Source organism: Centruroides vittatus, unplaced genomic scaffold, assembly GCF_030686945.1.
Source record: "Centruroides vittatus isolate TY-2023 unplaced genomic scaffold, ASM3068694v2 contig_564, whole genome shotgun sequence".
Taxonomy (NCBI): domain Eukaryota; kingdom Metazoa; phylum Arthropoda; class Arachnida; order Scorpiones; family Buthidae; genus Centruroides; species Centruroides vittatus.
Window position 1 is genome coordinate 1,066,130 of NW_027122335.1, and position 27,729 is coordinate 1,093,858.

Sequence of the window (27,729 nt, forward strand, 5' to 3'; positions counted from 1 at the left end):
CGCATCATTTCGCCGAATTGTTTGCCATCTTAGGCATTTGATCTGATTGTGAAGATACGTTGGGCAGTGGATACGTGAGGACCCGCATATATGCGGAGGAGAAACGATCTCATAGTGAGACAATCACAAACAATTGTGACGGCGTCTTTGTCCATTATCCAGAGATAGATGGAAGCCTCGCTCCAGAACCTGTTTTTCCCGTACCATCAGCACCCTAACAACGTCGGCTTCGTTTGACGTAGTGCCATGACAGAAACGTGGACTGCTGTGAACTGGCAGCACGTAGTCTTTATCTTTAGCGACGAATCCAGGTTCTGTTTGGTAACGGACGATCACCGTGTTAGAATATGGAGGACTCCCGGCAAGCGCTTCGATCTCGCTTTTAGACCCATTGTTGGGCGGCACATTACTCTCACTGCTGGTGTGTGGTTTAGGGAACCCTCTCGTATGACAATTGGTCACTCCTAGAGTGATGCAAGGGATTGACGGCATAGTGTTACGTTCAGGAAATTCTGCGTGTCATGTTGACTTTCCTGTCAGAGTTGTAAACAGCCATCTTCCATCAAGATAATATGCGGCCGCATATAGCTAGTGTTTCTCGGGCACGTTTCTACACTTCGGTCTCCAGATTTGTTTTCTATCGAGCATTTCTGGGACGCCATTTTTTGGCCACCTACAAGCGGCATTTTCAACATCTGCCGCTGGATAGCATACAGTGCCTGTATGTGTCTATGTCCAACCGTATCACCGCATTTACCTATTGCACGCAATCAAAAATGTTCATTGTGATATTTATTGTGTAATCGAGTTACAATAACCAAGTATTTTTAAACAATAAATATAGACAGCCGGATAGATGGCCGAGCGGTAAAGGTGGCAGCCTACCGCTCTGGGGGACCCGGGATCGAATCCGAACGGGTCGAATAATCCCCAGGAATTTTTCGGGGGGTGGTCCGTTCGGATATGTCGGGCCCCGTCCCTCACCAGGTCGCCCCATTGGGTCTGCCGAACCCATAATGGGCCTACTAAAAGAGGCCCTCTTAGTGCCCACAGGGCGGAAAGAGTAAAAAAAAAAAAACAATAAATATAGTCAAACCTGTTTTTATGCGGTGGATAGGGACCCCATAAAAGAAAACGCATAAAAAAATCGCACGAAACTTCACGAGTGGCTATAAAAACTAGTTTCTGCAACACAAAATAAATATTTTTTTATGCGGTGAATAGGGACCGCATAAAAAAAGTCTCACGTAGAAAATAACTCAAAACCGTACGAAATAACTAGGAATTGCTTTTTAACTCCTTGTGCCTTTTTCTGCAATCCCTAATGGGAAAAAATCCTCTAAGAATTTTATTTTTTTATATTAATTATTTCCACTTAAATACGAATCTAACATGAAAAAGTTAAAAAATGATTTTATTTGATAAATATAGCTGCAGGAAGTGTTACTTCATTTAACAAGGCGTGAAATTTCACACCTGCAGTCTAAAGCTGGAGGGAAGCTAACTTACCGCATCTGTTCAAATATAACATAATATTTATGATTTTTATGCTATTAAAATAAGAGGGGACCGAAAAAAAACGTATGAAAAAAATTTTACTGAATAAAAAATGAAAAAACCTGCTGATGGCATAGAAAACAACCAATAGAGTTTTTAAAAATTTTACAGGAGTCACTTATGTCCCAATTTGATTGAAATTTTCATATACCGCACAAAAACAGGTTTGACTGTATAGTCTACCCGTTGTAGTCGCTGCCAGAGTAGTAAAAATGTTTTATACATTATCTTTTTTCATGTAAAAATCAAATGTGTTCAAATTGTCGTAATTTTAATGTAGCAATGTTATTGGATTTTAATGCTGATGATGTTTCGTGATTTTAAAGTTTGCGCGTTAAAGGAATCCCATTCCCGTAATTACCTCCAAAGGACTGTTCCCGGTGTTTTCGATAATCTCCGGTGGTATCCATCAAGACACCTTTCGCCGGGGTGGCTCCTCGTCCTCCAAACTCAACGAATCGACGACCGTCACGAGCTCCCCTCTTTCAACTCATACAACTCATAAAACTCCGGAGCAGAAATCGATTTTAAGCATGACTGTAATATTCGCGTGAAAACAACAGTCAGTTCATGTCGTCTATGTTCAGTACCACTATCCTCATACGGTACAAACCTCTCGCGTCAGTCTGACAGATCGTGAGAACGGCGAGTACATCTTTCTTTCACTGCAAGACAAACCATCGATGGACACTATCCTCACACTGCTGTCCAAAGTCGGGTGCAATTCCTACACTCCTCTGTCCTCCGTCTCCTCAAGCGGCTTTCTTGAATTAGCACGGCTCGAGACGTTCCAGATGTACAGTACAGTAAATTCGTATGAAATACGCTTCCACACTCAACTTGTTAGATATATATATACAGTTTATTTACAAAAGAACACAGTTTATCACGGTACCAAACTGTACTGATTGACATAACAGAAGACAAGTTAAAATACTCGATAATTTCCATACCGTGGAGAGGCTCTATTCGCACTTTCGTTCGATCTCAGACCTCACCAGTGCTTGAGCGTCCCTTCCAGAGAAGTGTAGCCTCTCTCCCTATCCTCAGGGAGCTTGCCGAGTATCTGAGTTCGAAGTGCTGTCAGTAAGCGAGCCTTATCCCTCTACCGTTTTTCTCTGGTCTTCTCCCCCAATTTAACGGGTTTTTTTTTGGCAGCCACCTTCGATCAATCAATTTATTTAATTTAAAATATGCTCCCTACCTCAAATTAGTATAAATAGTATCTTGCCCCTGTACATCATACTTTTCCTTTAACAGTAGAGTCGTGCCGGTCATCTAACACCTCTAAGAGAAGATTTTTGAATTGAAACAACACTATAAAAAATACATAGTAAAAATACAAAGTATTACACAATACGAATACGAACTCTTGTCTTCTCCTTCGTCCTCTTTCAACATCACAGGAACATGATCCACATTTTTTATAATTATATTACGTCCTGGATTTTTAGAATTTTTTCTTTGCAATTGAAATAACATGGCTATCAAAAGTTTCTATATAGTTAATCTGGGCCTCCTGTCCCTAAGGTTTCCATATCTGGTCTCGGATTTCATCTACCTATCTCCGTTGTCAAGATTTAAAAAAGACGGACGGATGACAGTGGGAATTTACAGGTCTACATTTTTGAAATTGCAACCCAATAATTGCAATTGACAAGGTATTTATGTTGAAAAATTATGAAAATAAAATTTGCTCTTTATTTTTAAGAGACATTCGACAGAATTCTACAATACCTGGAATTTATAGATATTTCCTTGTTGATTAATAGTTTTATTCTTGAAATATCTCAAGTCATTTTTAATTTAAAGAATTTTGCTTTTGTTGTGAATGAACACCCATAATTCATACGTTATCTTCAAAAGTGTTTATCTAGACAAAGGGATGACTGAGACTGTTAAGACATTAACCTATCCACTCTGAGGGACCTGGGATCAAATCACCTGAAAAATTTTTGGGTTGCTCTTTAGCAGGAATTTTTCATAGGTAGTATGTTCTAGGTGTCTCATTTCTCACCATCTGGCTACTCCTATAACTCTCAGAGCTCAATGTCTCAGGCCTCAAGAAGTGTAATAATGGCTCTATAGGCAAGTCTAAAACTGATAAGCATGTTAAACAGATTCTACTTTATATACACCATACATTACTAATACAATAAATAATTAATATCACACAAAAATTTACATAAAATATAACGTTTATTTTTGTATATTGTTTCCATATGTAATAACATATTTGTTTCTAAAACAATAAATAGATTGATTTAGAAACAAATGAGAAGGGATTTAAAACAAAATAATTATGATTAATTTGAAAATTCTAATGATTTAACATTTCACATATAAATTATTATAAGAGAATTTAAAATTTCTCTTATAGTAATAAATTATAAAAGAAATTTTAAAATTTGTTCATTAAATTCATCTGCATATCTTAAATGGATATTATGTCTTCCTTCTGGAAATCTATAACACCTGAAAAACAGATAAATTTATCCAATTATTTTCATCTATTTAAAATTCAAATAATTCAGTAATAATTTATTGAATTACCTCAATATTATTGATATATAAAAAATAAATTACCAGTAATCAAATATTTTAAAAAACTATTTTCTAAGCAATGTACAGTTAGACTGTCAATTATCTGAGATCATATTAATCATGTCAGAAGTGCTTAAAGGATGAGTCATTAAGCATTAATATCACTTTATGATTCCTCTGTTTTGCAGGCTATTAGACAGAAGGGGAAGGAAATAATGTAATTTGCTGAAGTGTCTAGTTTATTACAAAAAACTACATTTGGTAATTGTATGCATTGTCCTCTTCATGTTTCTTTGCAAACTTATCTGTGCTGTTTACTGAGTACAGGATTTAAATGGTACTGAATTAACTGGGACAGCATTTTTCCCATTCATTTCAGATCATCAAGAGTCTACTGTACTGTATTCGGGTCTGAATAATCAATTTCAAATAGCCAAATTTAAAAATAGGTAAAAAAATCAATATTTTTTATATGAAATAAATATATACAGTAGACCCCTGTTAAGAAGTTTTGGAAGAGTCCACTGAAAAAAACTATACAATTTCCTTAAAACCAAGAAATGGTTGGCTAACAAACATATCATCGTATTGAAAGCAGCATTCTCGTTTTATTAAAAGAAGATATGTACAGATCTCTCATGTAATAAACTAAATTTTTATTCGTATATTCAATTTTATTTCAATATCAATGTAAAACAACAGAGAATAGTAAGATGCACCGACCTTAGCGGGTAAGCACTTGCTATGGTCAGTGCATCTTACTATTCTTAAGTATCTGATGTTGATATGACATTTTCAAAGTTAATGGAAAACACCAGATAGGAATTATGGTAAAAACAAAAGACCACAGCAAAATTAGTGACCACCTCAGGTGTGTAGATGTTTGATATACAATATGGTGAATATCAGGAGTTACTTTATCATTTATAAAACAGTAAAGTTTCAATAAAGTTATGGCAAGGAAAAAGATTACAATTTGTCTCCAATGGAAACTTAAGTGGGTAAAATATTGTTGATGAAACAGATATTTTGGAATTTCTTATGCAGGAAATCTTTTTATGTGAAAACTTATGCAGGAAATTTTAACAACCATTTTGTGGTGTAAATGCTGGGACTGGAAAATTTGGATTTCTTATGCAGGAACTCCTTAATTGGGTTCTACTGTACTTAAATAAAAGCTTTAGTTTTTAATTTTTATGTGTTTTTCTTACAAAAATATTTGTAATTAAAGTATATAATAATAATAATAATATTCAATGCTTTGTTTGTGTAAAAGCAATTGTCAAATATGTAAATCCATTTCATCAGATTGCTACTTTGTTGAAGATTTTGAACTTTATACAAGTTAAGACAGCACAAAAATTTTTTAAACAATTTTTTAAAAAAATATCATATAATATAAACCTGAAATTTGACAAATAAAGATTTCAGTTCATGATTATAAAGTATTATTTAAATATTTAAATTTTTATGTTAACCACCTTTAAATCACACTAATATCTAATTATTTATCAATGAACTCATTTTCAAAAAACTTAAACCAACACCTTAATGTTCGCTGAGAGATTTATTAATTTAACTAACGTTTTCGGCTTACTCAATAAGCCATCTTCAGGTTTTAACTTTCGAAAAAGAAACAATATCGTTCCATTAATAGAATACAATTGTTTGAAAAAATTCAAATCATTAGTAACGGACAAAAAATAAAAACAAAGAGGATGAACATGGTAATATAAATAAATAAATATACAAAAATAAATAAAAACAAAAAAAGAAGAACATAGTAATATAAATAAATATACAATAAAATCGTAAAAGATACAACAAATGTAAGATAAAAAAACGTTTTACCCGTGCCCATATATAATACTATCTATCCTAACCAGAAATACTTCACCATTAAAATATACTAGAGCTCACGTGCCTCTTATAAATTCTTAACGGCATATTTCCAAGCCGAAGGAAGACCTTCTGCGTCCCTTGCGTTAATACATTTATCTTTTATCTTGCTTCTGTAAATTTCTATCTTTTCAGCCGTTCTTGCCAAAGTTGGGGAGTGTACCTGCTTTATGATTTTCGCCTCATTCCAATGTACCAAGGATCCCTCCGCCTGCCCCATCTGGGCTAGTACTGTTGTGTTGGAACCTTTTCTAATATCATATTTATGTTCCTTGATCCTTATTCCTAGGTTTCTAGTAGTAACCCTACATAATCTAATCATATTACATTTTCTTCATTTTTTGTTTTTATTTATTTTTGTATATTTATTTATTAATTACCATGTTCATCCTCTTTGTTTTTATTTTTTGTCCGTTACTAATGATTTGAATTTTTTCAAACAATTGTATTCTATTAATGGAACGATATTGTTTCTTTTTCGAAAGTTAAAACCTGAAGATGGCTTATTGAGTAAGCCGAAAACGTTAGTTAAATTAATAAATCTCTCAGCGAACATTAAGGTGTTGGTTTAAGTTTTTTGTATATTGAATTCTGCTGGGTACGAGTGTGGTTTATACGAACTCATTTTCTATAGTACAATGCCTTCTGCAAGTGCCTTTCAGACAACTGCAGGACCCACCACAGACAACCATCATACTTGCCAAACCTGAATGGAAAATGGAGAATAATGGAATGTTGGTAGAAAAATTCTGACAGCATAAAAAGCGAAAAAATGCTTTAACTTAATGAACTATCAATACACCTTCTGTTGCTGAGAAATGTTTATTAAACAAAACGCAAATGTTTTCAGCCTAATACAATAGGCCGTCTTCAGGTGTAACTGAATTCAAATGCCTTTTCAAAAATTTAACATTTTAACAATGGAATGTCTGAACATTTTACATTTAAATTTGAAACAAAAATACGAGATAAACTAACAAAATACATTAAACAAATTAACGTGATAATGATATAAATAATATAATAAAATACACAAAAAATGCATCCAAGTATAAGGGTAGGGATGCACTATATATTAATTTTTCTTTTATGTATAATTTCCATGCAGAAGCTAGTCCATCTGCATCTATGGCATTAATACAATCATCCTTTAATTTACTTTTATTTATAAACATTCTAGAATATTTGTCTGGTAACCACCAGACAAATGTTCCAGAATGATGCTCATTTGTCGACAGCAAGGGGTAAGGGACATTTAATTTTTCTTCATTCTGATTATTATTTTTAGATCATCCTCCCAGATTTACCCAGACCAAAATCTTAGTTATGCCACTGTATATACTGTTTTATTTTTAAAAATTAAAATTATGTAAAAGACTAATAATTACTTTGAATTTTTTATATTCTCTAGAAGATATGGAATATGGAAGAATGGAACAAGAGGATCTTTATCTCCATGAAGAATTAATGTTTCACATTGAATTTTCTTTAAATCATCCTTACACAGATCACCACCATTAGAAACTATGTCCTGAACAGCATCTAAATAACTGTGCCACATTTTACGAAAATATTCTTCTCCATATAAAGCTAGCATTGGTTCTAACATTTTCCTATTCCATTGTTGTATATCTCTTGCAGCTGTATTAAAACAAAAAAAAAAAAAACTAAATTATTATGATTATTTGTTTTATAATTGAAACTATTTTAATTCAATGAAAACAGAAAAATTTTAATATACCATTCATCATAAGTATATCATCATTTGTAAAATATGCAGTTGAACCCCATATGGCAAGTTTCTGTACAATATCTGGATAATTTGCTGCAATTATCAAGCCCATTGTTCCACCATCACTCCATCCTAATATTGAGTATTTATGATGACCTAATTTCTAAAATAATATTAAAAGCAGGAGCTATTATGTTTATTAAAACTTTATTGTCACAACTTTTAGAGTTTTTCATGAATAATTTAGTTTAATAGTTATTAAAAACAGGATATTCATTTTAAAATGGAATTCATACTTCTCAGTCTTCATATACTAATTATATACACTCTTTGTTCATAGTTTGTGCAAGAAGCTGACTGATTGTGACCAGTAAAACAGCCAATAAATATGGAAAATGAATGTATTTTAACATATTATAAGCAGAATAATGCAGTTTTTTTAAATTAAGGTTCTGATTCTTAAAAAATTTTCATTGTAAAGTACAATTTTCCCAACAAATCATTTATGTTATGTAAAAAAGCATTTCCAAAATGATATGATGCTAAATAAAATAATGATTTATCATACTACAAAATTTGAAGAGATTAGTGTTGTGTGCAACCAAAAACATAACCATTGTTACATCCTAAATTATAAAACATCTTTCAAATAATGCTGCCTTCTACAGCCTGTGTGTATTGATTCTATCAATTAACATTGAATTTTACTTTAATATAAATACAAATAATCAGAATGGTTGAATTTTAAATGAACATCACATATTTCTAGTACAGTAAAACCTCACTTAACGCTGCCTTGCTTAACGCTGATTCAACATAATGCAGTCTTGCTTGATGCCTAAAAACGCTCAAAATTTACGCCAATGTAAATTAACGTGGTATTTCATTGATTTGTATATAACATAATTATTCCCAAACACGAACCAATCAGCAAAAGGTGGTAATTCATCGTAGCGCTGTACTTCCCTTAAATCTATGTTTGTTTTGTGCAATTTTGAAAAAAATTTAACATCATGGATGCCATAAGAAGTATCGACTTCACTTGGCAAGAATTAACTGAGAAATGCACGAATGGAGTGTGGAAGAAGTTATGGCTGAAGGTATCCAAGAATTCTCATAGAGAAGAGCCTATTGCTGATTATTAGGTTGACAAAATTGTCAACTTAATCAATACAGGAGATGTTGATGAGCAGGATATTGGGGAGTTACTGCAGGTTCCTGGCAATAGCCTTACCAATGATGACCTTCAAGAACTGGCAGAACAGGAAATTTATGTAGAACTGAAAAATAGTGATTCTGAAAATGAAGAACCCAAAAAATTTCTCTACAGTTTTCCTTAGTAAAAGTTTGGTAACGATAACTGAAATTGTTGATCAAATTGTACTGAATGATCCAGATTTTGATAGGATGCCAAAGCAAAACCAGGCGTTTTGGATGCGACCTTCTGATACTGATATTTGCTTAAGGAAAAAAAGCGACCAATGAAACTACACGACTTCATCGCAAAAAACAAGAATTTCAGAAGAGCCAGGACCTTCGTCACAAAAAATTAACTTTACATTTCTGTGCGCATATGTTTATGTGCTATTTAACATATTTTTATATAGATTTTTGCGTAATAATATAACTTAAAATTATAGTAAAATTTGCTTATTTTTGGTTGCGTGTTCCCCTATTCTTATTTACTCTATGTTAAAATGATCTCGTTTAACACTATTTCGCTTAGCGCTTTGTCGTCTAGGAATGTATCCCCCGCGTTAAGTGGGGTCTTACTGTATATTGTTATGAATAATATATAATTTTATAAATCTCAAAACATTTTTATGCTCATTTAAACAAACTGAGATATGATTTTTAACTAACACAATGAATGAAATGTAATCGTTTTAAATAATCTTAATTTCATTGAGATTTTAAATAGATTTTTCCATTCTATTAAAATCATAAATATAAAGCAGTTATATGAAACAAGAAAAATTGTTACCTTGCATAATTCTATATCTCATAAAATAATCATTAAGTAATGTTCTCATATAATGCCTAAAAACATCAAATTATATATGAATATTTTTATTTAATTAGAAATTACAAATTAATTCTAATTTTGTTATATTTATTATTATAATTAGATAATAAATAAATAAATAAATAATAAATAAATTTATTTATTTAGATTGTATTTTTATATTTTGGATTATTACGAATACTACTATTTATAGAAACATGCTAACAGAAATGTTACTTCATTCCTATAATCATTACTCTGTTCATTTTAATACTTATTAAAAATACATATTGTATAATTTATTTCTAATAAAATGTCATATAATTTGTTACAGACAATTTCTTTTCACAACAAACTAAATGCTAATAATATTCATTGGTGTAATGACTTTTATTATTAATTTTTCTATAGTTAAAAGTAATGTCAGTCATTTTGTTAAAGTTCTCTTTGCAACCAACAATATTCATTAAAAATCAACAAACATCCTTGCCCAAAAGAACTTGAACCCACAAGCTGACAAACAATGTAAAATCTTAATAAATTCTATTGGAAAATTAGTAGATTTTTAGCTTTTCTAATGAAATATTTCATCATTATCAAAACTATTTTATATAATCAGCCTAACAAATAAGATATTTAAATATACAACATTATAGTTACAGCAAAAAATATATACTTAATTTATTTCAAAATAATGGTATAAAAATAATACTTTCACATCATCCGTGGATAGTTCAGGATAAAAATATTTAACTAAATTCTCTCAAATTAATTTCATTTTTATAAAAATAAAACAAATATTAAATAAAAATACTTTTATTATGTCATAAATAAATACCTTCATTAATGCTGCAGCCAAATGTGCATCTCGTTGATAAAAATTTCTAGGAAATGTTCTTTCTGGGGGTATACTAAAGCCATAACCAGGTGGGTCCCAAGAAATTAATGTAAATTTTGATTTATCTAACTTTTCAAGTTGTGGTCCAAAATCTGTTCTTGTAGAACCTAAGAAGTAGACAGATATATATTGAAGAATAATGTTAAAATTAACATACTTTTTATAAACTATAATCTGATTTATGTTTTAATTTTAAAATTTCAATATTAATTTTTGCATAGACCATATATTTCTGAACTTATTGTTCAAATATCAAATTTAGTTTAGTTACATTAAAATTGTTTGTAACAAATCATACTCAATTTTGAATTTTTAACATATTTTAAGCAAATTATTTTTAAAATATTACTAAAAACAATATTGAAAAATACTTCATTATGTTAGATTAAAAAGAGCACACAGATGGTCCTCATTATAAGTGGTCAATGAGAATTGAAATATTGCCATTTTAAGTCAATACACAATACTTAAGACAGATCTCAAAGTAGATATATAAAATTGAATTTTGTGTAATATATCAAGTAGATGATTAAAAAAGTTTAAAAATGATAGCGAAATGAAATGATTGGATTCTTTTTACCTCTATGTCCTTAATAAAGAAATATAGAAACATAAAAGTAAAACATTGTTTACTTGGACTTTGTTTATAAATAATATTTATTATACTGGTGTAATTTCTGATAAGCAAAGAGAGGAAGTCTTAGTCAAAAGTCAAAACAAAATAACGGGTTAAAATAAAGATATTTTGTTTTGACTTTTGACTAAGACTTCCTCTCTTTGCTAATCAGAAACTATACCAGTATAATAAGTTCTATTTATAAACAAGGTCCAAGTAGACAATATAAAAACAAAAAAAGTGAAATTATTGAATTTTGTTTATGAACAAATTGAAAATAAGTGTTCTAATATGTTGATATTCTAGCTTTGTTCCATTTCTTTTAGTTTCTATTTCAAGCATGTAGTGTTGCTTTTTTCAGACTTATCATACAGGAATGCCAGAGAAAGTCTAAGTTTTATCTAATGAATAAAGTATAAGTTTTATCTAAATAGGTTAAGTGTAAAGTATAAATTTTATCTATACTATCTCTGGTGTTCTTGTATGATAAGTCTGAAAAAAGCAACAATATATAGTTCTAATATGTTGTTATAATTTTATATTTTTATATTTTACATATATTTACTATATTTTTGTAATAAGACTTTATTGTATAGAATAGAGTAGAATCTCTGTTCAAAACCTGATGAAGACTTATTAATCAAAGCTGAGAATGTTAGTTTTATTAAAAACAACTGCTGGAAAAGTATTTAAAGTATTTTCAGTGTCTCTATAGTAAGATTTTACAAAATGTATATTCTTATTGTTATGAAAATTTTTCATCTTATATGTAAGAAAAATTTTTTGGTCTTCACTTGAGTGAAACAAGGTTTGTTTATTATATGAATGATTATTTTGCAGCAGCATACACATTTTATAAAATCTTATTACAAAAATATAGTAAACATATGTAAAGTATAAAAAATATAAAATTATAACACTTAATTTTCAATATTTTTAATTTTCTTACTGCAATGACTGTGTCTGATGTGTAGCAGCAATATTTTTTATAACAAGTGTAAAGTTACTCTTAAGTTTCCATGTTCTGTTATATTTAATTTCATTTTTCTTAATAAATTATTTACATGACTAAAACAGGCTTCAACTGGATGGGAACTCAGAAAAAGATAAAAATATTGGTTCAATAACAATTTTTAATTTACATTTTCGACATATGTCTTTATAATCCCAAATTTGGCAAATCCATTTCTGTGAAATAAAACTTTTAATTCAATTAACTCTTCTTGCAAATTACTAAATCAGTTTATGATTTTCCCACATGATTGTTATTGTGAGATAAGCCGGGAGCTATAAGAGGGCACCCTAGTAACCGCTTAATCGGCACAGGTTGTTAAAACCTCACCTCAGAGTCATTTGGATGGCTGAATTTCAAGTGGGGTAAGTTGACAGGCATCATTAGATATTTAATAAATGCTTTGTCGTCAGGAGACAGGTTAAAGAAATAAACAAAGCATTTGTTAAAATCTAAGGTTAACAAAGTCTACAAGGCTATACTCAGTTAAATGCGATTAACACTACATATAAATAATAGGGCAGCTCTTAACTAAGCCTATTCTCATAGTGAGAGAGAGAGTTCACTATGCTCTAACAAAAATACTTCTATGAGGAAATGAACAGTATGCATCGAATGGTTCATAGGAATTGTTGTCCTAGTAGATATGGCGAGCTGTATGGAAGTTCGAAGCCATGATCTGTCTTCTACCGGAGTCTTCTCCTTTCGTTGGGCCGGGAGACGAATGTATCACCTGGACAAGTATAACTTCCATTGGATCGCCCTGAGCTTCCAGGGGCTCAAGTTTTTATTCGATTGTCATGGGAAAGGAGTCACATGATCGTCATATTTTGATAATAACCTTGCATTCTTGACACCTATGTGTCAACTTTCCCATCTAATTTTTATCACAAACAGTGACCTCCAATCTAATTCTCACAAGGAGCGTTTTTTTCTATAGGGATTGTTTACACTTTTTTTCGACAACTGTGTTAAATTTGCAGATTTCACATTATTATTCTTATTTGAAAATTATCTAAATTCTTGAAAAAGTAGAATAAGTGTCCATCAACTCCCAATTGACCCCTTGACTTCCATTGACCCATTTCAAAATTCTACTGACCTCCAAAATGTCTACATCAATCTGTTATGAATCCCTGCATTAGACTAAACCAGAGATGGCAAACCTTTTTGAGTCTGCATGCAATACAGTAGACACAATTGGGCTGCAACTTTCAAATTCCCACTCTTATCCATAGTGCCGGATTAAGCCTTTAGCAGGCCTTAGACAAAATTTAAATTAGGGCCCCATTTAAATAAGTTGCTTCTAAACAAATCTTAAATAATGTCACTTAAAATTTTTATTAATAATAGAGAATACAAACGCTAATACAGTAATAATTGTACCAGTGGCATAGCTAGCATGGATGACACCCGATCCGGATATCGTGGTGTCGCCCTTTTTAACTCTTTTATAAAACAGTGTTGAATTGTAATAGGCTATCTTCGCACTCAAGCAACTTGAACACTATATTGAATATGCGATGTCATGAAGTATCAGTTTAGATTTATAGAATACATCATAGTAAGATTTTGAGCTGGTGCGAGCTCTCATAGCATCTCCTCACAGCAAAGAAGCTGTCATGGGAAGCTAGCCATTGACCTCTCTTTTTTTTTTTTTTTTTTTTTTTTAGTACAGGCCACCATAGGATTGGATTCGGAGCGGGCCACATCCGCCACCCCTCATAGCTACGCCTCTGAATTGAGCACCAACAGAATTTCTGGTACAACGAAATATCTATATAATTTTAAACACTAATCGCCCTTAAAAATATTTAAATTTTTTGTTTTAGATTTTCATTTCAGAAAATTGATCAATCTAGCCATTTGAGAGTGTCTCCTTCTTTAGTAAGCATTGTTAAAGACAGCCTTTCCTGTCCTGTCGAATTTCTTAAATAATTTTTAACTCATTTTAAAACAGAGAAAAATTCTGCACTGAAGCCGGGCCCCTCCGAATTACGGGCCCTAGACATTTGTCTAATTTGTCTATTGGATAATCTGGCCCTGCTCATTTATCTGTCATTTGTTAATGTCAAAAATGAAGTTAGATACATGAAAATTGAGACCAGATATGGAAAGCATGGGCATGGAAAATTGAGACCAGATATGGAAAGCATGGGCATAGTTAATTGGGGTAAACTCCAATTAACTATGTACTGATTTAAATTCAAAATTTTTGCCTTACTATATATAGCAATAAATTGATCCTTATGATAACATGAAATCAATAATATATCACTTAACCCTCTAAGACAGGGTTGTCCAACCTTTTTTCTTAATGGGCCAAATTAGAAATTTCATATTATATGTATTTCATAATACATATATTCAGAGGGCCACAAAAATACCTTATATAAATATATTCTTTTATAAAGTTTAAAATGTGAATATCAAATTTTAATAACAAATACAGTATTTTTTTGTAATTATATATCAATATTACTTATTGACAGTAAAAAAAGAATTATACTTACACAAAATAAAAAATAAATTTAATGTGATTTTTGACATTGCCTTCCTTTTATAACATTGTCAATGTCTACTAGTAGTCTTTATTCTAAGAATGTTAGTTAAATGGGAATCGCTTGACATATTTCTTTTAGCAGTTTTGATGTTTTTCATGCATGAAAAGAATTGTTCACACAGTATTTACTACTCCACTGCATAACAGTTTTCTAGATAAAACAATTTTCTAGCACCAATTATGTCATTACATTAAAGTGTATCTAATGAAATGAGAATAATTTTTACAACATACTTTACCAAAATAAATGAACCAAAGTGTTCCTAAAAAATTTAAGATGCAGTGGGCTGTGGGTTGGATATCCCTGCTCTAAGGTGTACAATATTCATGTAATCTCACATTTTCTGTGATAAAAGTCACACGAAAAATAACATCATCATAGAGAAAAAGTAATTGCCGATTCAGTGTCAAAGTTATATTTATTTAAATTAAAATATGATAAAAATTTACAGCCCAACATCTAATTTCAATTTTTAATTTTAAAAATGGTACACACTGATGATCTAAACTTCTTCAAATAATGATTTTTAAATAATGTAATGAATATGCTTTTATTACAATAAATGTAAAGAGAGTGAGTGAGAAAGTATGATAACATACTGAAGTGAATATAAAACCATAATAAAAAAACTGAAGACATTAACAAAACTAGTAGTCAGGATGATAATTACTGAAAAATGAAATTTAACAACAAAATCGTATATGTTGTGTGCCACCTAATTTCGCCACTTCAGGCACACAGGCAATACGTTTACCATCCCTGGACTAAACATTCAAAAACTGTACATTTGTTAAAATAAAGTTAAATATTTTTGCAAAGCTTTTCCTTTATTTTGGTATGTTAACTTTCACTCTATTGATAGAAAACTACTACTGTTTACACTTTTAAGTCATGACAGTAATAGATATAAGTATAATTTGAAGAAAAATTAAAGCAGTTAAGATTTAGTACTACTTAATGTAAATTTGAATAAAAAATTCACATTCAAATTTAAATGCCTTTTGTAAAAGTTACCTATTGACTGTTATATATTTATAAATTAACGAAGATAAGAAACAGTAATAAAAAAGTACACTATAAAACTATTTACCAAGAGCTCCGGGTATTAATAACAACTTATAATTTCCATTACCAACTTCTTCATAATGAATGTTAATTTTATTAACTTCAATTTTCTTTCCAGGATATCTATATATTTGAAAAAAATAAATTTAAATATTAAATATCAGGAAAAATTATTAAATAAATATTAATAAAATTAAACCAAAAACAATTTAAAGTCATTTACTGTAATCAATAAATTTTAAACTTTAAATTAACATAATATTCAAACAGGTAACCAATAAATAAAATGTTTCTAATTTATTTCAGTAAATACATATGATTTTTTAAATTTATATTTCCATGTTTTGTTGATATTTTAACAATATCTCTATATAAATTTCAAATATTTAAATGCTTTATTTTTAATAAAATTAAATAGTGCCTTGTACTGTACATTCAGATTATTTATTACACAAATAATTTTTGTATTGTTTAAACTTTCATGTCCAGACTAAAAGATTCAATCTTAATAAATTTTTTAATTAAATTGAATTGTTTTAAATCAGATTCTAAAGAAGACAAAGTAAAAATATTTGTATAATAGATTCTCTAGAGCAGTAATTGTTATTTTTTTTAAATAATTTTAATTGTGTTTTGCTAAAATTCATGACAATAGAATTACAAAAGCAAATGTTTTAACACAAAAAATATACATAAATAAGCACTTTAATTGAAGCACAGGAATGAAAACAAACATGGAAATATTTCAGCTAATTTGCATTTCCAGACAAAGAATAGTTCAAACTGTCATTGCTATGGATATGGAGTAAAGAATAAAAATTTGTTTCTTTTCCATTTACTTTCGGGAGTGCCAAGGCACCTCGACCCACCCCGTCGTGCCACTGTTGGAGGCAAATATCTTGCAAAGGGTATTATATACAGGTATATATACTCTCATATACAGGTATGGTTCCTTTGACTTTTTTGCTCATGCAGGGAGTCTGCAATTCTGGAGTGAAAAACCCCTCATTCAGAGTTCACATCTTACTAATTAAAATGCAAATAACCGATGAGTATTAGTAACAAACTTTCTTTGATATAATTATAACAGAATAATGGATACATAGATTTTAAAGTTACCATCATTATTACATTTTTTCATTCTTTCTCTATAATCTAGTCAAAACATGAAACAACTTACGATTGTTTCGAGTATTGACGATAAATGAGTCGTCTGCAAGTGTCTGATAAAATATTGTAAAACGATCTCATCATCAAATTAGCACTGATCGTCTCTTAGAGACAGATTCTCATGCTAAAAATAAAAACGAATACATCCACAACTGCTGCACTACACACCACTTCATCGCCTCGCTAACAGCGAAACGACTGAAGTTCAAATATTTATCGCTTACGGCGCTACGTTCCATCGTGAAATCATACAATAGATATTAGCGAGTTTGAGGCCGAAGTTTTAAACGCAAAAACGTGTACCGTACGTCGGACGTTCAGCGCCGCTTTCCTGTAAACCTAGAAGTTTGGTAATGGCCTTTGGGATGTCGAGCGTGATTCCTCTGACTTTCCAAACACATTGTCAAACTTCTAGGCTTACAGGAAAGCGGCACTGAACGTCCGACGTACACGTTTTCGCGTTGAAAACTTCGGCCTCACCTCGCTATTGGGAACGTTACTGATGCATCGGTCTCAGCCAGAATCGATGCACCAGTGAACGGGTTAATAAACTTTTACTAGAAGGTTTGGCAGCCCATCAATATGGCTGAAGCAAATGGCGCTATATTGGAATTTGAAGATTTATTTTTAATTTAACACAGACGAATAGTAAAAATGGTATTAATAATATATCCGTGGAGTCCTCATCAGAGCTCACCATATCCACAGACGGATGTGAGTGCGATATGTACATTGTTGCAAACTTTTTGCCGAGAAAACCCTCTAAACAGCACCTGAAATTCATCCTAAGACTGAGTTTCACCTAAATAGTTTTGCTCCGGGTGCAATGCATATAAAAAACATATTAGACTTTTGACAATCAGACAAACAAATTTTCACTTTAGGGCGCAGGCGGCGGGAACACAATTGAGAGAGAACATCTTGTGATGAAAAGAAGTGCGCACAGGAGTTATGTGATTTTAGACAGCGCATACTCTAACATGCAATTGAACACAGAATGTACAATGAAAATTTCGAATTGTGCACTGAGAATCCCATATTTGTGTAGTAATTACTTGTCCGATTTTGGATTTTATAAGAATTTCTTTCTTCTTGTTACGTTAAAGTTGAAATATTTATCTAAATTACACAGTATACTGTAAAACCTGTCCAAAATAGAATCTGAGTAAAAAGGAAACTTGCCTAAAAGGAAATAATTCTTCTGAACAGAGCAATTTCCTATGTTAAAAAGAACCTGTTCAAAAAGGAAACCTGCCAAACCAGAAAAAATTTTCGATATCGCGATATTCCGGTTTACACAAGTTTTACAGTATGTTTTATTCGGCCCACGAGAAAAAGAACTATTATATGAATGTTTGTAGGATTTACTATTTGTATTGAATATATATTAGAAGTGTGGAGCACAAGATCGTGTTAATAACAATCACTTGGCTTTTTCCACCTTTATTTAGTTGATCTTTCCGGTGGTATTCGCCGTTTCTATATCAATGGTTATTGTTGTTGACAAATAAAGGTGGAAAAAGCCAAGTGATTGTTATTAACACGATCTTGTGTTCAACACTTCTAAGACAATACAACACGGTTTCACAACAAACCAAAATTGAATACAGGCAGTCCTCTACTTACGAACATTCGACTTACGAACTTTCGAAGTTACGAACAAAGCCGACAGATGCAGGGCCAAATTTACATAAGGGCATTTGGGGCCTGTGCCCAGGGCCCCCACAAAACTAAAAAAAATTATGTTTAAACATAATTTTTTTTTTTCTATTACCGCGACAGTCTAGTGTGGCCTAATCATGAGGGCCACAGGCAGAGAAAACCAAACCCGGGAAAAAAACCTATGAAACATCGGAAAATTTCGGGAAAAAATTTCACATAGGTATTTTTCAGTTAAATTAAAATAATTAGTTTTACACAATAAAATATATGTGTTTACAATAACCTTATTTTTAAAATGAAATTTACAATTTCCTAGTTGAAATCTATTTGAAAGTGCAGTATTTTGTGTAAATTTTCTAAATCATCAAATTTGCTTACTCTTAAAAGGGGCCCCCACCGTATTTGTGCCCAGGGCCCCCTGATTGTTAAATCTGGCACTGGACAGATGGTGGGTTAAAGTGCAGTTGGTTATTTTTTATGTACAGTCAAGTTTATTTTTGAAGTTTTACGTTAAAACATTTACTGTACATACATATGTACTGTACATTGTAGTTGTTTTAAATGAGTAATTTTAATAAATAATGTACTGTACAGTACATGTGATTGATTTGAATTTATACTTTCCTTTAACAATCTTAATTCAACATTATTCAAGTAGCCTAAACATTGCATAATTGTAAAAACAACATTGTATTTGAGTTTTTGCGCCAAACATCGTCTTTTCGAGTTACGAACTTTTCGACTTGCGAACGCCGCTACGAACGGATTAAGTTCGTAAGTAGAGGACTTACTGTATATATGTTAGGCTCAAAGACGGAAATAGCTCATTGAACGAAAAATACGACCACAATGCGTTGTGACTAATTCAAAACTGCCACGACGCGAAATTCGTATCATGGCTTTCTTGATATTTAACCACGACACGTTGAGGTGAGTAAGAAAAGATACTATACGCGATGAAATAAAAATCAGCTGCTAAGGTTAAAAATCACTGTGCGACGGATTTTATTAAAAGCCATCACACGTTCTAGATGAGGGCAATAACCAGGTGGTGATAAGAAAATAAAACTTTCTTTTTCATTATGATTTATTTATCTTTAATCATCTTGAATAATTTTGTTATAAGATATATATCACATACAGAAATGTAACTTAGTTACTTTTCAACATTTTATCATTCATGAAAATCTGTTGCGGTGCTCGAGATGTCAACGTTTTCTAGCAACTAATTTACTAAAAATAATTACTTTGTCAGGAACTTTTATTAATAAATCAGTCTTTTTTTATGAAAATCAAGAATGTTGCAGAGTTATTTTCGCTGATTGTTTTCGAACGGATTATCGACGAAAACCGAGGTATCACTGTACAGTTAACCCCATGTACTGTACCTAGTATCAATTTGCATTATTTCTTTAGCTTCTGTTATCCTACCCTAAAACCCTCCAGTTATAAGGAAAAATAGGATGGTTTTAAGCTAAAACTTTTTCCAGCAAAACTTGTGACGCGATGATTAATAGCATCAGAACACAGAAATCTAGGGTAGCTTTACCCTAGATTTACCCTAAATATAAGACTACCCGAACATTACTCTGAGAGGTTGAAATTACTCTAGAAAAGGGTAATTACCCTTTTTTTTTTTTTTTTTTTTTTTTTTAACTCTTTCCGCCCTGTGGGCACTAAGAGGGCCTCTTTTAGTAGGCCCATTATGGGTTCGGCCAGGCCCACAATGGGGCGACCGGGTGGTGAGGGACGGGGCCCGACATATCCGAACGGACCACCCCCCGAAAAATTCCTGGGGATTATTCGACCCGTTCGGATTCGATCCCGGGTCCCCCAGAGCGGTAGGCTGCCACCTTTACCGCTCGGCCATCCGGCCGTCTAAAATTACCCTAGAAACGGCAGCGCTAATCAAGAATGAACACAACACAAACTCCGAAAGTGTTTACAATGCGCCCGTTGACAAGTACAACCTATCCTTTGTATCGTGGTTGCATCAGCTAACGTTCAGAACGCGTTATGGCTTTTCTTAATTTTCTTAATCACCACAACGCATCGCGGTTAAATATCATGAAAGCCACGACACGAATTTCGCTTTGTGGTCGTTAACCACAACGCGTTGTGGTCGTTTTGTCGCTCAATGAGCGATTTCGGTCTTTGAGCCTAACACATATAATAGATATTTTTTATGCATCCGCAATATCAATATTATCATTTGAACTATAGTCACAACCATAGCGCACTTACCATATAATAAATTATATAGCATGCAGACACACAGTGCATGCTGCGCATTTCTAACGATTAAGATTAAACGGTGATTGAAATTAATAAATAATTATACGGATATAAGATTTATTAAGCTGTAATTTTGAAATTGCAGACCTATAAATTCCCACTGGCGGGCGTCCGTCAGTTTGCTGTTTGCCGCCTGTCCTTCCTTAATCTCAAGAACGGTGTTAGATAGATAGATAAAAGTCAAGATAAGGTATGGAAAGCTCAGGAGCAGGATGCCCCGATTAACTATATAAGAACTTTCTGTCTAAACCGGAAGTTATGTTAATTCAATTCAAAAATTTTTCCTTAAAGGAATTAGATAGATGATCCGAATAACTCTAGTGTTATCGAGAAAAGTATGATATACAGAGGCAAGATACTACTAATTTGAAATATTTTAAATTAAATAAATTAAGAATATGATTAAAGATTGCAGTCCGGCATTGTGACGATGTCACAATAAACAATTGCTCGTTAAAAATAAGTGATAACGATGTATAGTCATAAGGTTTTCTTTGTGGCTGTACGCATGTGAAAAAAGCAGGGCACTGTTATTTGCAATGTGGTTATTAATTAAGCGAAACTAAGCGCTTAAATAGAAACGATGGTGATAAGGGTCTTTTCAACGGCACACAGACCGTACTTTTCTTTTTTTTTTTTAACTCTTTCCGCCCTGCGGGCACTAAGAGGGCCTCTTTTAGTAGGCCCATTATGAGTTCGACCAGGCCCACAATGGGGCGACCGGGTGGTGAGGGACAGGACCCGACATATCCGAACGGACCACCCCCGAAAAATTTCTGGGGATTATTCGACACAGACCGTACTGTACGTACAGTACTTTCTTACGTACAGCAACTCTAGATAAGCATATATGACGGCCGGATGGCCGAGCGGTCAAGGTGGCAGCCTACCGCTCTGGGGGACCCGGGATCGAATCCGAACGGGTGGAATAATCCCCAGGAATTTTTCGGGGGTGGTCCGTTCGGATATGTCGGGCCCCGTCTTTCGCCACCCGGTCGCCCCATTGTGGGCCTGGCCGAACTCATAATGGGCCTACTAAAAGAGGCCCTCTTAGTGCCCACAGGGCGGAAAGAATTTGGTTACTTAGCGGCCGGATGGCCGAGTGGTCAAGGTTAGCAGCCTGCCGCCCTGGGGGACCCGGGATCGAATCCGTACGGGTCGAAAAATCCCCAGGAATTTTTCCGGGGGTGGTCCGTCCGGATATGTCGGTCCCCGTCCCTCACCACCCGGCCGCCCCATTGTGGGCCTGGCCGAACCCATAATGGGCTTGCTATAAAAGGCCCTCTTAGTGCCCACTGGGCGGAAAGAGTTACAAAAAAAAAAAAAAAAAAAAAAAAAGGCGGAAAGAGTTAATATAAAAGATAAGCATAATTAATAATCGCATATAATTACTGGTTAGTGTAAAATTATCCATAATTTTACCGGTTTGCAATGAGAAAAAAATTGAGAAATAGTAATGTTAAAATCTATGGTTTTATTTTTAATGCTGGCAACATATTCAACAGCGCCTCTAGTGACTCAATAGTGAATAAGATGGGAAACAGTCACACGTGGTTTATTTAGTTTGAATATTATAAATAGACGAAAACACTATAACTTCTGTTCTAAAAAAAAGAAATACTGAACTGTTTGTTAAATACATTATAAATGCATGTTTTAAATGAAAAGAAAAAGCTTACTAGATAATTTTGAAATAAGTATCTTGCAAAAAAAGCAAATTTTATGTTATCTGATTATTTTTCAAAATATATTTTAAGAAGTATTAATGAGATGATTAATGAAGCACATTGTCATGGTGTTACTAATTTAGCTATTTCAAAGCAACAGAATGAAATGGATACTCGTAAGCAGAAAAGAAAACGAGCAGAACAAGACAATTCACTTGTATGATATTTTATCATATTATAAATATTTCATGTGTAATTTATATATTTTATATAGTACATTTTTAAAATTTTTTGAAATCAATACTTGAAAACTTCCGTTTGACTTTTAATGTTGTCATATGTCCTTTATTTTAGGTAAACTGTCCTTATCCTTTATTGAAACAAGAAAGGACACAATTTGCTATTTATTTTCATTTTTCGACACCTGTGTTTCATAATGACAGTGGTGGATTTCCATGCAGGTGTATGCCTATCATAAGATTTGCAGAATCCTTTATTATAACTAAACTGCTCTTGACATTTATTGAAAGAAGAAGATACAATTTATTCTTTATTTTCATTTTTCAATGCTTGTATTTTGTAATGGTGGTAGTAGATTTTGACAATGAACTGGAGAGGGAAGAGATGTTGATGATAGCTGTAAAACTTGTGTGCAGTGTTGCTAGATCTAGTGACTTTTTGATGACAATATTATAAAGTTTACAATTGCTGAAATAGTGATTTAGTTACTTTCTAGACCATCTCTTAGTGAAAAAATAAAAAAACCCTTATTTTTGATATAAGAATTTTGCTACTTTTGCTCTGGTGCTAAGTGCGTTTCTGTATGTGGTAACACTAACTGTAATTGTGAATCATTTCACTGCATACCTTCATCTGATCGAATATGCACTGTACAGTTCAACATATTAATTTAATTCTCTACTATGTTTATGTATTATTGTTAGTATTATCTTCTAATCTAATTTTCTCTATGGTATTTCTCGTAATACAAGTTCAGACTTTAGGAGAATGGCTGTACCTCATAGAAGAGATGTCAAAATAACCCATTGGAGAAGACTGATACTTTTGAAATTTAAAATCTGTTCCCATCCTAGAATAAGCAAAATTTAAAAGTTGGAAAAAATACATTGAAAAGACTCCTTTGGAAATTAAAATCTGTTCCTGTGCTGGAATATTTAGAACTTCAGAATTGGAATGTAACAGTCTGGATTTTAAATAGGTTTCTTTTTTTTACATTCTTTTCTTGTTCTTCTCTTTGGAAGACTGCTGATGATGATCTTTGAAAGGTTGAAAACATTATGGTAAAAGTACCATTTCTTGCTGAAGTTTAAAGTTAGTGCACTTTTTTTATGTTAAGCCTTCAGTTTTACATCTGCTCTTTAACAACTGTCTGCTCAGAACGTTGGCATTAAAAAGTGATACCTGTGCAAAGAAGCAACTGATAGTGCTACTGTGTGCAAACAGTAATGGGTCAGACAAACAACTGCTATAATTACTGGAACTTTGCAAAACCATGAGATTTTAAGAATGTAAAGAAACTCTGTAACCTACTATACCAACTCAAAAGTATATACAGTACTCTTAATGCATTATTCATTGCATAAGGCAAGAAAATTCTTTTCCTTTTTTGTAGACAATTGTACTACTCATTCTCTAGCTACAACCTTTTAGATAATTTTTCACTCCCCAAACTGCAATAGTGTTGTACAACCTTTTGATTTGGATGTGATTAAATTCTTCAAGCAAGTGTGTGGGAAGCAACTAGTGCTATACAAATTTATATCTTTGATTAACTCAGAGAAAGAACTCCAGTTTAAGATTGGCATTTTGCAGGTCATTTACTTTATTGCTTTGGCATGATAACAAGTCTACAGTGCACACACTCGACGAACCTTTATGTCCGGTAATGTGAAATGAACATTTTTGGCCTCACTCGAGGTCTGCTTCAGGTTAAATTGAGAATGAATCCAAACTTAGAACGCCTTGTATCGAACAATTTCAAACGTTAAATTTTAAAATAAAATTGGAACATGGTGATTAACCATATTTATCAGTTGCAAGAGCGTGCCATCTATGATGTATAAATACATAGGGTGTCCCATGTAAGCCTATTAATTGTGGGATTAGTATAACCTTATACCAGTCCTGCAATTAATAGGCTTACATAGAGATTTTAAATGTTACTGGACATAAAGGTTTGTCACTGGTAATTATATTGGAAGATATTATTATCTACAGTGCAGAACTACTTTGTGAACTGTGGCTATATGAAGAGGAATAAAGAAAGGTCATATACAACAGAGGTTGATGGAAGTGTTGAGGATGATAAATGAAGGCTGGATTTGACTGATGGAAAGCATTGCCAGTATGGTCTTTGATGCCGAAGTATCTGTGGACCATACACTCAACATATGATGTGATTTTTGTGTGTGCCCTATGCCCTTTGGTAATAGTTTTGATATCTGGAATAAAGACCTATTAAATTTCTTACAAAAAATGGCTGATGAATTAATATGTAAAAAAATACATAGAAAAGACTAAAACATCCTAATTTTCATCATGTTGAATCACTAGAAACAACTTTTTAGACTGTTTTGCATGTTTTTGCAGAGGTATAGCCTCTAATAAAAGGTCATTTCTGCAAAGAAAGACTGTTGTTCCTGTTGATTTGACATAACATTGTGATATTTTAGTCTTTTCTAGGTATTTTTTGAAGACCTTTTAAATTTTATTTTATATAGATGCTCACATCTGTCATTTTGACATATTCATAGTTTTTAGATTTCTGAAAAAGTGATGAATCAAGGTTTCACTTTAGCAACTGCGTGCAAATAAATCACTTTGTGAAATTGACTTGGTCAAGTTTTAATGTATTACAACTGCAATTTCTTAATTTAATGTATATTGTTGATTATTCTTACTTTCAGTTTTCATTATGGATTTAAATTTTTATGTTCTATTTTGTATTTTAAATTTCTTTATGTACTTTTTGTTCAATAATTGTTATGTATTCAAGAGCTGAGGGAGACTTATCAAATTAAATCAAAAATGCTTTTGTTTCATAAAACTTATTTTGCTGGAGTTTTTGTAAAGTGCGAATTTTATTTTCTTGACATTTCCTCCAGTTCTGCAATAATTTCTTTATAGATTTGAACATACACCTAAGCACTAATTTTCCAGCAAACTTACACGAAAAAAAGCATTCTATAAATAGACAACGCAACGTTGTTCTATTTATAGAACGCTTTTTTCCGTTGTTTTCCTGAAGGCCAATAAATTTGTGGTTGAAAACGTTCGAAGTGTAAGTTTGTTTACGTTTATTTGCTGGAAAATTAGTGCTTAGGTGTATGTTCAAATCTATATATACTGTTCCAGTTTTTTGAGGAAGTTATATTCAATAATTTCTTTACAAGTTATGGCTTCACCAGCCAAGCAATACAGAAAATTAGTTGCAAAGTTTTGTAGGACCAGGGCCAAGTTGAACTTTCTTATTGAATGCTGCATCAACACAGCCTTTCCAATGCCTGTGTGGTATATGATTATGTGTTAGGTGCAACTCTCTCCTTCCATAACTATGCCAACTGTGTCTCGGAAAGGCTATAAGAAATATATGGCAGCACTCATATACTCTTTTACGTAAGTTGATAAAAGTTGAGGATACACTGCAGGCACAAGGCACTCACCTATTAGAAAATGTGAACAGATGTGTTTTGTTGACTTAGCTGAACAGGTCACCAGTTTCATTAAAAGGAGATATATGAGAAAGCTTGAATGGGTTTTCTATGTACAGATTACAAGATGACAACAGAATAACTGACAAGTTATTACATGGTATGATATAACACTTTTTCAATGCATTTTACAAGCCTTTGGACCTCTTTGTCTCTCCACTTAATTTGTTCCTGGAAGTCTTTATTCTGGATATCAAAGTGTATGCTGATGAGATTGAAAATGGAAATTGTTTAGAGAAGAGGCAAGGTGATGGTGTAGATGATGATGGTGCTGAGCCTGGGTCAGCACCAAGATTTACAAAGCACTTTGTGTGTTCAAATTTATGAGGATGTTTTTGTATGCTCATAATATTTCTGAAACAGACTAAGCAAACATTGTGAATAGTGAAAGTTTATTATTCAGTTTGAAAAGGAAGTGCACTAATAAATAAATGAATATTAATGATTATTTTTAACTTTACAATGTTCCAAAATAGAATGCAATATAAATTATGAATCTAGACTTGAAGTTGGACTATAAATCAGTTTGAAAGCATTTGTGTAATCATTAAATATTGTTGCCGAAAAGAAAAATGGTTGTCTTTTTGATATGTGAACAGTTTCCAATTTAAGTTTTCCTTTTCTTTTAATAGATACAATTCCGATAGTTATAACTCCCACTGGTTTAATAAACAAAAATCTCTCAAACAACATTTCAAACTTAACCAAAGAGTATAATCCCTAAAGCACAAAAATCAGTTATTCTTGAAACCTGACAGATTATTTGCACTGTACTAAACTAGCATTGTAAATGCTGAAACTACGTTTGACATTTAGATCACTTATATCTTTGAGTATAAAGTGATAATCCCTGTGAAAAATATAATAGTTAATAATAATAAAATAATGAGTGTTTAATGTTTTGTCAATTTAGTAATGTATATATTAATATTTATAACATAAGAGATTAATACATACTTATTCACAGATTTTACAAAAATATTAAAAGTTAATTTTCTATAAAATTTTCAGATAAAAAAGATGAAAAAGGATGTTTATAAAATTCAAGATTGTTTCAATGAAACAGAATATTATTTTGAAAATGGTAAGACATATCAAATTAAAATGATTAAAATCTACATTAACTTTCAAAAATATTGTGTAAATTACATTCTTAAAAAGTTTATTTAATATATAGTGTAATATAGTTAGACTTAATAAATTTTTTGCTTTATCTTTTAAAAATTTATACATTTTTTTGTGAATATATAATTTACATGTTATGGAAATAATGATGATTTTGACTAAAGTAGGATAACTAAAATATTTGAGA

The 27,729-nt window shown here is 32.0% G+C and overlaps 2 protein-coding genes across 3 annotated transcripts in view; one reads left to right on the forward strand and one right to left on the reverse strand.

Annotated features, from left to right (window-relative positions):
• Positions 1–3,784: 3,784 nt before the first annotated feature.
• LOC136978969 (valacyclovir hydrolase) overlaps positions 3,785–27,729 on the reverse strand; it is a 243,425-nt gene continuing 219,480 nt past the window's right edge. Inside the window, exons 2-7 of one of the 2 annotated variants that reach the window (XM_067274855.1) lie at positions 17,073–17,165; positions 15,918–16,015; positions 10,576–10,742; positions 7,742–7,895; positions 7,389–7,641; positions 3,785–4,032 (exon numbers count right to left, since the gene is read on the reverse strand). In XM_067274855.1, coding sequence (XP_067130956.1) covers positions 3,945–4,032; positions 7,389–7,641; positions 7,742–7,895; positions 10,576–10,742; positions 15,918–16,015; positions 17,073–17,146 — 834 coding nt within the window. In that variant the 5' untranslated portion in view covers positions 17,147–17,165 and the 3' untranslated portion in view covers positions 3,785–3,944. Of the gene's footprint in view, positions 4,033–7,388; positions 7,642–7,741; positions 7,896–10,575; positions 10,743–15,917; positions 16,016–17,072; positions 17,269–27,729 lie in introns of those variants that run through there. The other variant, XM_067274854.1, reaches the window with a different exon arrangement.
• The window catches only part of LOC136978968 (pseudouridylate synthase RPUSD2-like), a 78,653-nt gene continuing 73,511 nt past the window's right edge, over positions 22,588–27,729 (forward strand). Inside the window, exons 1-2 of the mRNA XM_067274852.1 lie at positions 22,588–22,903; positions 27,429–27,501. Coding sequence (XP_067130953.1) covers positions 22,742–22,903; positions 27,429–27,501 — 235 coding nt within the window. The 5' untranslated portion in view covers positions 22,588–22,741. The remainder of the gene's footprint in view (positions 22,904–27,428; positions 27,502–27,729) is intronic.